Below are 12,412 nucleotides of genomic sequence, written 5' to 3'. Positions count from 1 at the left end.
TCCTTCCTGGGGTAACCTTTTATCACTAATGTAACTAATCACAGATGCAAATCTCAGCCTATAATTACTACATCTCTTGGCAGTTCCTAGGCAGGAATCTCTCTTTCCTTTAGAGAGATTCTCATCCTTGTTATACTAAAGCTAATGAGACTCACCTCATCTGGCTTGCAGGTTGAGTCAGCAGAATAGCTCTGCACCTCTCTGCAGGACAGCTTCCTATAACCTGACATGATCTCACAGCGAACCAAAGATTATTTCATCCCCCTTTGGCTTCACAGTGCACAAGTTTAGAGCTTATTAGCATTCAGCTTTCTTTAATTCACACTTTGTGGGGCGATTTGAGAGAGCATAATATCTTTGCCATGCATATGCAAAAATCTTTAATAATGATTCACAAGTATAATAAAGCCAAGTTATCTACATACCTGCTTAATTGGCTTATAAAGAATGTAGTGCCCCCCTTTAATGTGTTTTGTTAAACATTTGTTAAAATTCTGTGAAATTTCACACACACACAGCATTGAGGAGATGATGAGAAGATCAGCAGATTATAAAAACGTGGCCTTTTAATTTTAGCAGCCAGAGCTAAAGTTCAGCGTAAGGTCATTGCATAAATTGAAGCCAGTTTGCTTTTGACCCAACTCCTAGGGTGTCATTTCTGAGCTTGAAAATAACCCACCAGTTGTTGAGACCTTCCTATGGAACGGTGCTCCAAGAGATTTCATCATGCCCTGGAAATATAGGTTAATTATGCAGCTATCAGTTAACAGGATATTAGGGCTGAGCTGATCATCACTGAATCATAATAGTTAGAGGTGGAAAAAATCTATTGGATATTCTAGTCAATACTACATGCTTCTTACCATGTATTTCCTAATGTTTTGTCCAGCCTAGTTGTAAGAATCTACAGCAGTTTTAACTGCTATAATTTCCAACTTACTTATCTTTCAGTTACTGTGTAATAACTTTCAGAGTAACTACGCAGTGACGCTACTGTATATCTTCTTTATTGGCAGATGGGGATATAAATCTTTCCATTAAGAAAGGGGTCTCCTATTTTATCTTGTTTAACTAGTTCGCCATGATTGTGTACACACACACACACACACACACACCCCTGTTCGTGGGTGTTAAATGTTTTTTTTATTGTTTCCAGGGGGCGGGGGGAGAGAGAGCATGCGTGCACACACACATTTTTGTTGCACACAGTCTGGTCTATACTCCATGTGGACGTTCAAACTCCAAAACACCTGGTTCACGAAGATGACGTTGATGACGACAAGCAACCAACTTTCTTTACTTGGAGTCAAAATGACTCCTCGTATTCAGCAGATCGGAGGAGTTTTCTTCCCACAATGGACTTTCTGGGCTTAACTTTCAATTTCATCAGGTGAAGACTCTCTTAGCTTTGGCCTAACCTTGCGCCTACTGAAGCCAAAGGGGAGTTTTACCACCGATGAGAATTTAGCATGAAATCAAAGAAGAGTTAAGCCAATGCTGAAGGGTTCTGAGGGTCGACATTTTGATGGCTCTCCTTAATTGCATGCACAAAGACCATGACTTGTGCATGTACATGGACATTGGCTACAGCAAATATGTGACCGGCTGCCCATCTAAAATAAAGAACTAACAATGGTTAGGTAAAGGGCTGTTGAGGTTAGAGTGTACACGCATGGAACTAATCAGACACATGCTATTTGTCCACTGACCACTCCTTGTATATTGTATCGTCCTCCTTCATCTATATATATTATAGAATCTTCGGCATTGGGACATTGTCTTCCTATGTGGTCTGTACAGCATATAATATATTTTGAGCACTTCAATCTAAACAACAATGATCTGTTTGTGCACACAGCTCTCCATGTTTCATGAGCAAATGGATGCCACTGAAAATATCACAAGAAGCGATAAAGTCAACATTGCAAGTGAATTTTAAGAATCCTCCTCGAAAATGTAGCCCGTGGGGGACATTTTCGCATTTTGGATACTAAGGTTTTAATTTCAGACTTGTCTAGGCAAGAATGTACTGCTCTTGTGGGGTAAGGAGGAGAATGGACCACTTGGGAGTTGTGGAGAGGAGGCAAATTAAGAGAGTTAATGCAACAGAGTTCAAACCGCTGAGAATCTGGGATTAAATCCTGTGTCACTCTCAAATTAAAGTGATTTTGGACTGTTGAAACTTAGATCTCTACTGATGTTTCATCGGAAATCACCCCTCAGCTTAGCACATTTAAGAGAGGACAAAGGCTGGAACAACAGGAGAGGTGCAGATGAGGAATGAAGGACATTAGCAGAGATGTGCTGAAGGGACCAGAGCTTGAAGATGACTGCAAGGGGGTGCTTCAGGTGAGGATTGGGGCACATTAAACAGGGGGCTGTTTGTGGAACGCTGCACAGCCGGTCCTCTCAATCTATAGTCACAAAATGAACATAAAGACAAAAGGTCGTGTGGAAAGGGCTCTACAGTGCTGTCTCTATTCGTGCAGATGGGTGTGATCAGCATGACTCCATCTCAGGCTAGTAGGCTGGCTATGCAGGCCAAAGGAGCATTTGGGATGGGAGATGCAAATAGAGCACTTAGCTAAATAAGAACCGAAATGACAGTGGTCGTACCTACACACATCGGCAGCGGTTGGTCCCAAGCTCTGCGTTCTCCTGTCAAACAGACCAGTGCCCTGCTGCCTCGTAATGTATAACCAGGGTCACAGTTAAAGGACACAGAGCTGCCCGCAAAGTGCCCTTCATCACGGACCTTGTAGCCAAACTGTGGGATGCCAGGGTCCTCGCACTTAATGAGCTCAAAACCTGGAACCAGAGAAGAGGAAGCTCTTTTCATCAGATATTTAACAGTCAGGTACGCTAATAAGTGGGAAGATAATAGTTACTGCTTTTCCTGGGTTACCAGGTGTGAGAATTTTCTTCTCCTAATGTGGATCTCACGGCTAGTGGGAGAGAAGGAATGTTAAATGCAGCATGGTCTTGTGATTAAGGCACTGGACTGGAAATCCAGAGATTTCAGTGCCCAGCTTTGTCAGACTTCCTGTTTGTCCTCTGGCAAGTTCCCCAGGCCTTGTCTCCACTAGAAAGGGTTTGCCGGGATAACTATCCCCATACAGCTATCCTGGTACAGCTGCCTCGTGGAGATGCAGCTTATACTAGTTCCATGAATGAAATAAGCTACACTGGCCAAAGGACTTTTTACCAGTATAATTCCATCTACGCTAGGGATGACTTTGTCACACTTCTAACTGACATGACTATGCCAGTAAAATGTTTAAGTGTAGACCAGGGCTTAATCTCTTTGTCTCTCAACTCTCCATCTGCAATATGAGGATAAGAATGCTTCTTCTCTGCCACACTCTCTCTGTGATGTCTGTTTAGGCTACTGGCTCTTTACGGCAAGGATTCTCTCTCTCAGTATGGGTTTGTACAGCGCCTTGCGCAATGGGACCTTAGTCTCAGTTGGAGCCTGTCAGCGCAATAAGAAATAACAATGACAGTCCGGGTTTGTAGTCTTATGAGCCAGCAGGCCCGTGACTTACTAGAAAACTGTAGCTCAAAGCCTTTACTTGTGTTCTCACGGTTGGAGATAAATTCAAGCCACATGCTGCTGGAGGTGCTGTTGATACTGGTGCCCAGCATCTCAGTGCGGCTGAAGGAGCCCAGCAAGCGAGCAGAGTTATTGTTACCATCATAGACCTGGAAGATTAAAAAAAATATGAAAACATTGAATATTTGGTGCCTGAAGGCTCTAGCCACTAGAGGGGGACAGAGAGCCACCCTGTATAATCACGGTGGCATCCGTTTAATCATTGATAATCCTAATGACAACATCCACAAGGATGCCTATCACCGGGCTATTGACTGATGGGCCAGAATGACTGGACCACCACAGAAATGGGAAGGAATGGAGTCAGGGGAGGAAGCTGGGGAATGCAGCACTTCTTAAAAAGGGGTGCATCAGTGTTTATTTTATCATCACCTCCCCCCATTCACTTTTAGGTCCATTTCCCCATTTCTCCCTCCGGGCTCTGTAAGCCCAAAGTGTGTTCAAAATCTCTCTTTCCTCACTGGTTAGTCCAATGTCTTTATAGGAAGGCAGGCCTCAGGCTGTGCCCAAACTCTCCCGAATTAAGTGTCTTCTTTCCAAGGTATTGATTCTCCCCACACACTGATCTGGTGCTGTCTTTAGAGATTCCCTCTGCGACGCTCACCCCTCTGATGTTCCTACAGCAGCACACCCTTCTCTGGTGCTGCTTTGCTTCCTGCCACCCTTTGGAACGAGCTGGGTCTGGACTTACATGGGACTCCAACCCCTCCCACTTCCAGCAGACTCTGAGAGGATGGGGGGCTGATTACAGCCAGCTAGGTCACATCCTGTGTGTTATTTTCAGGAATAGATCACCAGCTCCAGCTGCTTGCCCCCACCAGGTAAGAGTACACTCTGTCACAGTGACACTTCAGTGGTCAATTCTGAGGATGGCTTTTGTGACTGGGGTCACCCGTGTAGTAGGAACTGGTCTGAAACCACCAAATATTTTCACTTCGGCCACCAAATGGCCACGTTAATTAACGACCCAGAGGGGAAAGTTTCCTTACCATGTTTGCCAATGACCTCAGCCATCCATTTCACCCTTGTTGTGCTTTGGAAGTACAGACACACAGAATCTAGCCTTGTGGCTAACCTAATGCACCTCCATTTGTTGGGCAAAAACATACACACAACCTCTGCTGCCTGGTGCTACAAGTTGTCATTTGCCAGGATACAGACAATCAGGGATGAAACAACGGATCACTTTCCTGATGTCTGTCAGTAACACCTGTCCCTGGGTCAGCAGTGAGGAAGGATGGCCTGGGATTAGGGCACTAACCTGGGACTTGAGACACGTGGGTTTAATTCCCTGTCCTGATACAAGCTTCCTGTGTGACCCTGCACATGTCACTTAGGGATTGTCTACACTTCAAACGCAATAGCACCGGTAGGGCTTCAGTGTAGACACTACGTATGTAGATGAGCAGGATTCCCCCATCAGTATAGGTGATCCACCTCCTCAAGAGGTGGAAGCTAGGCTGATGGAAGAATTCTTCTGTCGACCTAGCGCTGTCTTAGCTCCACCACTCATGGATGTGGATTTTTCACACCCCTGAGCAACGTATTAAACTGACCTAGTTTTCTAGCGCAGACTAGGCCTTAGTCTCTCTGTGCCTCATTTTCAGACCCATAAATGAGGAGTGAAATACTTCCCTACTCACGAGGCGTTGTGAGGATAAATACATTCAAGGTTATGAGGAGCTCAGATCCCATGGTAACGGGGGCCATATAAATACGACAGAGAGATTAATGAAACATTTACGTTTCCTGCTCTGACTGGAACGTTCCCCCCATTCCAGGGTATTTCAGTGGAGCTTAACATTGTGTTCCGATCTTTCTGCTCAAATCTTTCTCTTTCCAGCATACAAGCGCTAGTCGGTAGGGAGCTGATCTCAGAACACGTTAGGATAGGCCAACATTCCAACAACCGAATCCTGCTTTGCGCAAATAGGAAATCTCTCTCTTTCCAGTGACTCTATGAATAGCATGTCGGGGGATTCTGCTCACCTCGCACCGAATAAATACAACACTCAAATAAGGACAGATGTTTTCCTGGGAGATGGCTTAGCACAGTAGCAAGGAGCTTGCAACAATGTTCCCTATAAAAGGCAGTTCTTTGTGGTTAATGTAATGCGGCCTAGATTTGTCTCCCTCCATACGAGTCCTGAAACTTCTAAATGCAGATGAAAATAACACTGGGCGCTGCACTACTGAAGAGCTCGGGTCTGGCGTTTTGCATTTAAATGATTTTTTTTTTTTTTTTTTTTGGCAAATCAGCCTTGACACACAAAAATCATACGAAGAACCTCACGCATCCTCCAGGCTCGTACTTGCTGCTTTACAACGATGTGGATAAGAATGGAAGTTTGGCTTCAGGGAGTGACCCCACCCCGCGTTCCAGAAAATCTCTGAAACGGAGTCATTTTTCCCTCTATTAATGGATGTTTCTAAACATTTCTGCACATTGTGCAGTGTTTGCTGCTCTGTGGGGTGTCTGAAGCTGCCAGATTAGAGCCCCATCTCTATCCATCTACCTTAAGATACAAAATATTTTTCTTTTTTTTATAGGAAAAAATACCCAGCCTCTTAGCTAGGCTGGTATGAAACTCCGGTACGAAACTGCAGAAAAACCTGAGTGTCTCTGGATTAAGTTTAGAAGTGTGTGCAACAAGAGTGATGTAGTGGGGGGAGTCTGCTATAGACCACCGGACCAGGGGGATGAGGTAGATGAGGCTTTCTTCCGGCAGCTCACGGAAGCTACTAGATCGCATGCCCTGATTCTCATGGGTGACTTTAATTTTCCTGATATCTGCTGGGAGAGCAATACAGCGGTGCATAGACCATCCAGGAAGTTTTTGGAAAGCGTAGGGGACAATTTCCTGGCGCAAGTGCTAGAGGAGCCAACTGGGGGGGCGCTTTTCTTGACCTGCTGCTCACAAACCGGGTAGAATTAGTGGGGGAAGCAAAAGTGGATGGGAATCTGGGAGGCAGTGACCATGAGTTGGTTGAGTTCAGGATCCTGACGCAGGGAAGAAAGGTAAGCAGCAGGATACGAACCCTGGACTTCAGGAAAGCAGACTTCGACTCCCTTAGGGAACGGATGGCCAGGATACCCTGGGGGACTAACTTGAAGGGGAAAGGAGTCCAGGAGAGCTGGCTGTATTTCAAGGAATCCCTGTTGAGGTTACAGGGACAAACCATCCCGATGAGTCGAAAGAATAGTAAATATGGCAAGCGACCAGCTTGGCTTAATGGTGAAATCCTAGCGGATCTTAAACATAAAAAAGAGGCTTACAAGAAGTGGAAGGTTGGACATATGACCAGGGAAGAGTATAAAAATATTGCTCGGGCATGTAGGAATGATATCAGGAGGGCCAAATCGCACCTAGAGCTGCAGCTAGCCAGAGATGTCAAGAGTAACAAGAAGGGTTTCTTCAGGTATGTTGGCAACAAGAAGAAAGCCAAGGAAAGTGTGGGCCCCTTACTGAATGAGGGAGGCAACCTAGTGACAGAGGATGTGGAAAAAGCTAATGTACTCAATGCTTTTTTTGCCTCTGTTTTCACTAACAAGGTCAGCTCCCAGACTGCTGCGCTGGGCATCGCAAAATGGGGAAGAGATGGCCAGCCCTCTGTGGAGATAGAGGTGGTTAGGGACTATTTAGAAAAGCTGGACGTGCACAAGTCCATGGGGCCGGACGAGTTGCATCCGAGAGTGCTGAAGGAATTGGCGGCTGTGATTGCAGAGCCATTGGCCATTATCTTTGAAAACTCGTGGCGAACGGGGGAAGTCCCGGATGACTGGAAAAAGGCTAATGTAGTGCCAATCTTTAAAAAAGGGAAGAAGGAGGATCCTGGGAACTACAGGCCAGTCAGCCTCACCTCAGTCCCTGGAAAAATCATGGAGCAGGTCCTCAAAGAATCAATCCTGAAGCACTTGCATGAGAGGAAAGTGATCAGGAACAGCCAGCATGGATTCACCAAGGGAAGGTCATGCCTGACTAATCTAATCGCCTTCTATGATGAGATTACTGGTTCTGTGGATGAAGGGAAAGCAGTGGATGTATTGTTTCTTGACTTTAGCAAAGCTTTTGACACGGTCTCCCACAGTATTCTTGTCAGCAAGTTAAGGAAGTATGGGCTGGATGAATGCACTATAAGGTGGGTAGAAAGCTGGCTAGATTGTCGGGCTCAACGGGTAGTTATCAATGGCTCCATGTCTAGTTGGCAGCCGGTATCAAGTGGAGTGCCCCAAGGGTCGGTCCTGGGGCCGGTTTTGTTCAATATCTTCATAAATGATCTGGAGGATGATGTGGATTGCACTCTCAGCAAATTTGCGGATGATACTAAACTGGGAGGAGTGGTAGATACGCTGGAGGGGAGGGATAGGATACAGAAGGACCTAGACAAATTGGAGGATTGGGCCAAAAGAAACCTGATGAGGTTCAATAAGGATAAGTGCAGGGTCCTGCACTTAGGACGGAAGAACCCAATGCACCGCTACAGACTAGGGACTGAATGGCTAGGCAGCAGTTCTGCGGAAAAGGACCTAGGGGTGACAGTGGACGAGAAGCTGGATATGAGTCAGCAGTGTGCCCTGGTTGCCAAGAAGGCCAATGGCATTTTGGGATGTATAAGTAGGGGCATGGCGAGCAGATCGAGGGACGTGATCGTTCCCCTCTATTCGACATTGGTGAGGCCTCATCTGGAGTACTGTGTCCAGTTTTGGGCCCCACACTTCAAGAAGGATGTGGATAAATTGGAGAGAGTCCAGCGAAGGGCAACAAAAATGATTAGGGGTCTGGAACACATGAGTTATGAGGAGAGGCTGAGGGAGCTGGGATTGTTTAGCCTGCAGAAGAGAAGAATGAGGGGGGATTTGATAGCTGCTTTCAACTACCTTAAAGGGGGTTCCAAAGAGGATGGCTCTAGACTGTTCTCAATGGTAGCAGATGACAGAACGAGGAGTAATGGTCTCAAGTTGCAGTGGGGGAGGTTTAGATTGGATATTAGGAAAAACTTTTTCACTAAGAGAGTGGTGAAACACTGGAATGCGTTACCTAGGGAGGTGGTAGAATCTCCTTCCTTAGAGGTTTTTAAGGTCAGGCTTGACAAAGCCCTGGCTGGGATGATTTAACTGGGAATTGGTCCTGCTTTGAGCAGGGGGTTGGACTAGATGACCTTCTGGGGTCCCTTCCAACCCTTATATTCTATGATTCTATGATTCTATGTGCAGGATATTTCCATTACCTTTTATCAATCTAAACAGCACACTACATCATTTACATGAAAGTGTCTCCATAAATTCTCCAAAGTGTTACTTTCCAACAGAGGGGAGAGAGGCATTACCTTGAGAAGATCCCCTGACTCCAGTTCAAAAGTTCTGGCTTTCAGCTGGATTCCCTTTCCTGGCTGGGTCTGGATGGAGTAGATGCATTCATGGTTGTCATTGTAGTTTATTGGATAGTTGGGGGACAACAGAACCCCTTGAGTCCCGGTTACAGATGAGCCACATTCAGCTGTGGGAAGACGCAAAGAAACATTTTAATAACCATATGGAAATACTCACAATATGGTACATGCATACAATAATATCTGAATCCCTGCATGTTTGTGTATAGGGCACTTGGTCCCTTACACACACCCCAAATCCACATTGCCTTGTGCTCTCTCTTCAAGTGCAGCTGGCATTTCAGCAACGAGCAGAGCTGAGCGATTAGTGTTGAGAAAATTCTGCAAATATTCAGATTAAAAAATTAATCCTAATATGATGGTGTATGGACTGTGAAGAGCTTTACTAGCACAGGTATTTGCAAAAATTAAAAAATATCACAGTTTAAGCTTGGATGTACCATTACTTACTGAGGCCCCGATTCAGGAAAGCACCTATGCACCTGCCTAACTGTGAAATCAATGGGAGTTAAGCACATGTTTAAATGCTTTCCTGAATTAGGGCCTGAAAGAAGATTTTGAAGTGCATGTTGCACTGTGCTCTTCAACCATTTGCCTGTGTGCTTCTACAAGTCACCCAACTCAAAAACCCCCAAACCAGACCCCTTTATTTAACTAACCCACACAGAGACTATCTCCTAGTTCAGCCCTTGAATATTGGTAACAAACTGTTACAACGGTACAGGCTAGTTGCTCAGGGAAATATGCTGAGGCGAAATTCACGAATAATTTCAAATAGTAACTAAATCAGTGAATTTCACAATCTTCCCGAGAATAAAGTTGAAGACAAAAGAACAGGCAAAATTGGAGACACTGTTCATTGTTAATCATGCCCTTAGCTCTAGCGATACAATAGCGGATGGGGGATACACTATTTGACATTATTTCAAAACCTCCTATTTACTTACTGACCCAGCACTTCTTTCTCCCACCTTGCAGCTGCCAGCTCTCGTAATTTCAACAAGGAATGGGAGACGCTTGTGGAGATACAGTATGAAGGTTTTCCCCCCCCCCTCATATTCATTTTTTGTTTCCCAAACTAGTCCAAGTTCATGCACCTTTGGTTCCTCCCAAAATTTAAGCCCAGAGATTTTTCAAAGGCGAGTCACTTGAACCCCACCCCGTTTTCTGTAGCTGAACAGAATCCAGCACTCTTTATTAGGGAGAGAATTGCAAAAATGCTCAGCTGGCCCTGACGGGCAGACCAATAGACAGGCTATAGACTATATTTATTTTGTCATTAGAATTTCTATTTGCTCCTTTTGTCACAGTCCATGTTTCCACTGGGTTTTCTCCCCTACCCCACCTACTTGGATCCTTTGTCTACACTGTTTCCTAAAACAAACATGAACCCTGTAGCATTTGAGTTCAAGCCAAAGGTTGGATTTTACAGTGTCTGAACGGCTCAAAATTTTCGAAGCAAGCTACTTTCTAGAGGAAGAATGGCCTTGGCGTTAAGGCACTGGATTGGGACTCAGAAGAAGTGGGTTTAACTCCTAGTGTGACCCTGGGCAAATCTCTTAATTTCTCTGGGTCTCAACTCCCCATCTGTAAGGTGGGGATAAGAATATTTCTTTTGGCTGTCTTGTCTATTTAGATCGTAAGCCTTTCTAGGCAAGGTGTGTCTCGTATTAAGTGTCTGCACAGCGCACGGCACAACAAGGCTTTGATCTTGGTTGGGGGCCCTGCGTGTTACTGGAAAATAACACAACAAAAGCACTTGAGAAAATAAGGCACAGAGGAATTAATAAACCTGATTTTCTTGGGTCCTGAACAATCACAGCTTCTACTGACTCACAGAATCACAGACGATCAGGGTTGGAAGGGACCTCGGGAGGTCACCTAGTCCCACCCCCTGCTCAAAGCAGGGCCAATCCCCAACTAAAGCATCCCAGCCAGGGCTTTGTCAAGCCTGACCTTAAAAACTTCTAAGGAAGGAGATTCCACCACCTCCCTAGGTAACACATTCCAGTGTTTCACCACCCTCCTAGTGAAAAAGTTTTTCCTAATATCCAACCTAAACCTCCCCCACTGCAACTTGAGACCATTACTCCTCGTTCTGTCATCTGCTACCACTGAGAACAGTCTAGATCCATCCTCTTTGGATCCCCCTTTCAGGTAGTTGAAAGCAGCTATCAAATCCCCCCTCATTCTTCTCTTCTGCAGACTGAACAATCCCAGTTCCCTCAGCCTCTCTTCATAAGTCATGTGTTCCAGTCCCCTAATAATTTTTGTTGCCCTCCTCTGGACGTTTTCCAATTTTTGCACATCCTTCTTGTAGTGTGGGGCCCAAAACTGGACACAGAACTCCAGATGAGGCCTCACCAATGTCGAATAGAGGGGAAAGATCACGTCCCTCGATCTGCTAGCAATGCCCCTACTTATACATCCCAAAATGCCATTGGCCTTCTTGGCAACAAGGGCACACTGCTGACTCATATCCAGCTTCTCGTCCACTGTAACCCATAGGTCCTTTTTTGCAGAACTGCTGCCTAGCCATTCGGTCCCTAGTCTGTAGTGGTGCATAGGATTTCCAAAGGAAGCCATGAGCATTCAGTGCCTCTGAAAATCAAGCTGTAAGTGGCCTGTCTAATAGTGAACCAGTGGAGGAGGAGGTAGATATAGAACCTGGGAGTCCTAATTTCTAGTCCTGTGTAGAGCAGGTCCGAAATTTTCCTTGCAAATGCTGATTTATGAAAATTGAAACGATTTGTGGGAAAGGGTCAGTTTTGATGAGTCTCCCAATTCAAAAATTTAAACAACGTTTTGAAATTGTCAAAACATCCCGGTTGACTTTTTCTAAACAAAAAAAATCATTTTTGGGCTTGAAACGACTTTTTGTTTCAATTTGTTTGTTAACTTGCACTAAGAGAAAAGTAAAAAATATTTTTTAAAAGGTGAAAAGCAAGAGCAAACATTTTGAAACTGCTGAAATGAAACATTTTGACTGACCCAATTAAAAAAAAAGGAATAGCAGTCTGTCGGTTGGTGAAAAATGTTGAGATTTTGACTTTTCAATCCAATTCAGAACAGGAAAAACATTTTAAATCTCAAACCTTCTCACAATCCGAGAAAACCATTTCCCACCCAGAGCTAGTCCTGTGCTCTCACCATCAACCACAGCCCTTTCCTTAGAGAGCCTGTCACTACACAATACCCAGAACATTATTATTAGCTCCTTGATCCCTACCTACTCTTTGCCACACCAGCAGCTGTTTCAGCATTGCATCAAGCAGGCTGCTGTGAAGACTCACCAGGGCAAAGAATTGGCCTTAGCAGGCTGCAGTGAAATCACATCGGCTTTTGTTGTAATCTAATGCACATGGCTTTCAAAGTTACTTTTCTCCCTCCAGAACTAAAAAGAACCTT

The 12,412-nt window shown here is 44.9% G+C and overlaps 1 protein-coding gene across 4 annotated transcripts in view; it reads right to left on the bottom strand.

Moving 5' to 3' along the window:
• CSMD2 (CUB and Sushi multiple domains 2) overlaps positions 1-12,412 on the bottom strand; it is a 549,151-nt gene that overhangs the window by 163,912 nt on the left and 372,827 nt on the right. For all 4 annotated transcript variants that reach the window (XM_048825804.2, XM_075121410.1, XM_048825805.2 and 1 more), the window contains 3 exons: positions 8,942-9,111; positions 3,546-3,702; positions 2,617-2,808 (listed from right to left, as the gene is read on the bottom strand). In XM_048825804.2, the coding sequence (XP_048681761.2) occupies positions 2,617-2,808; positions 3,546-3,702; positions 8,942-9,111 (519 nt within the window). The remainder of the gene's footprint in view (positions 1-2,616; positions 2,809-3,545; positions 3,703-8,941; positions 9,112-12,412) is intronic.

The sequence above is a fragment of the Caretta caretta genome, chromosome 19, assembly GCF_965140235.1.
Source record: "Caretta caretta isolate rCarCar2 chromosome 19, rCarCar1.hap1, whole genome shotgun sequence".
Classification (NCBI taxonomy): Eukaryota; Metazoa; Chordata; order Testudines; family Cheloniidae; genus Caretta; species Caretta caretta.
Note: the sequence above shows the minus strand (reverse complement) of the source record. Positions and strands in the feature narration are given on the sequence as shown.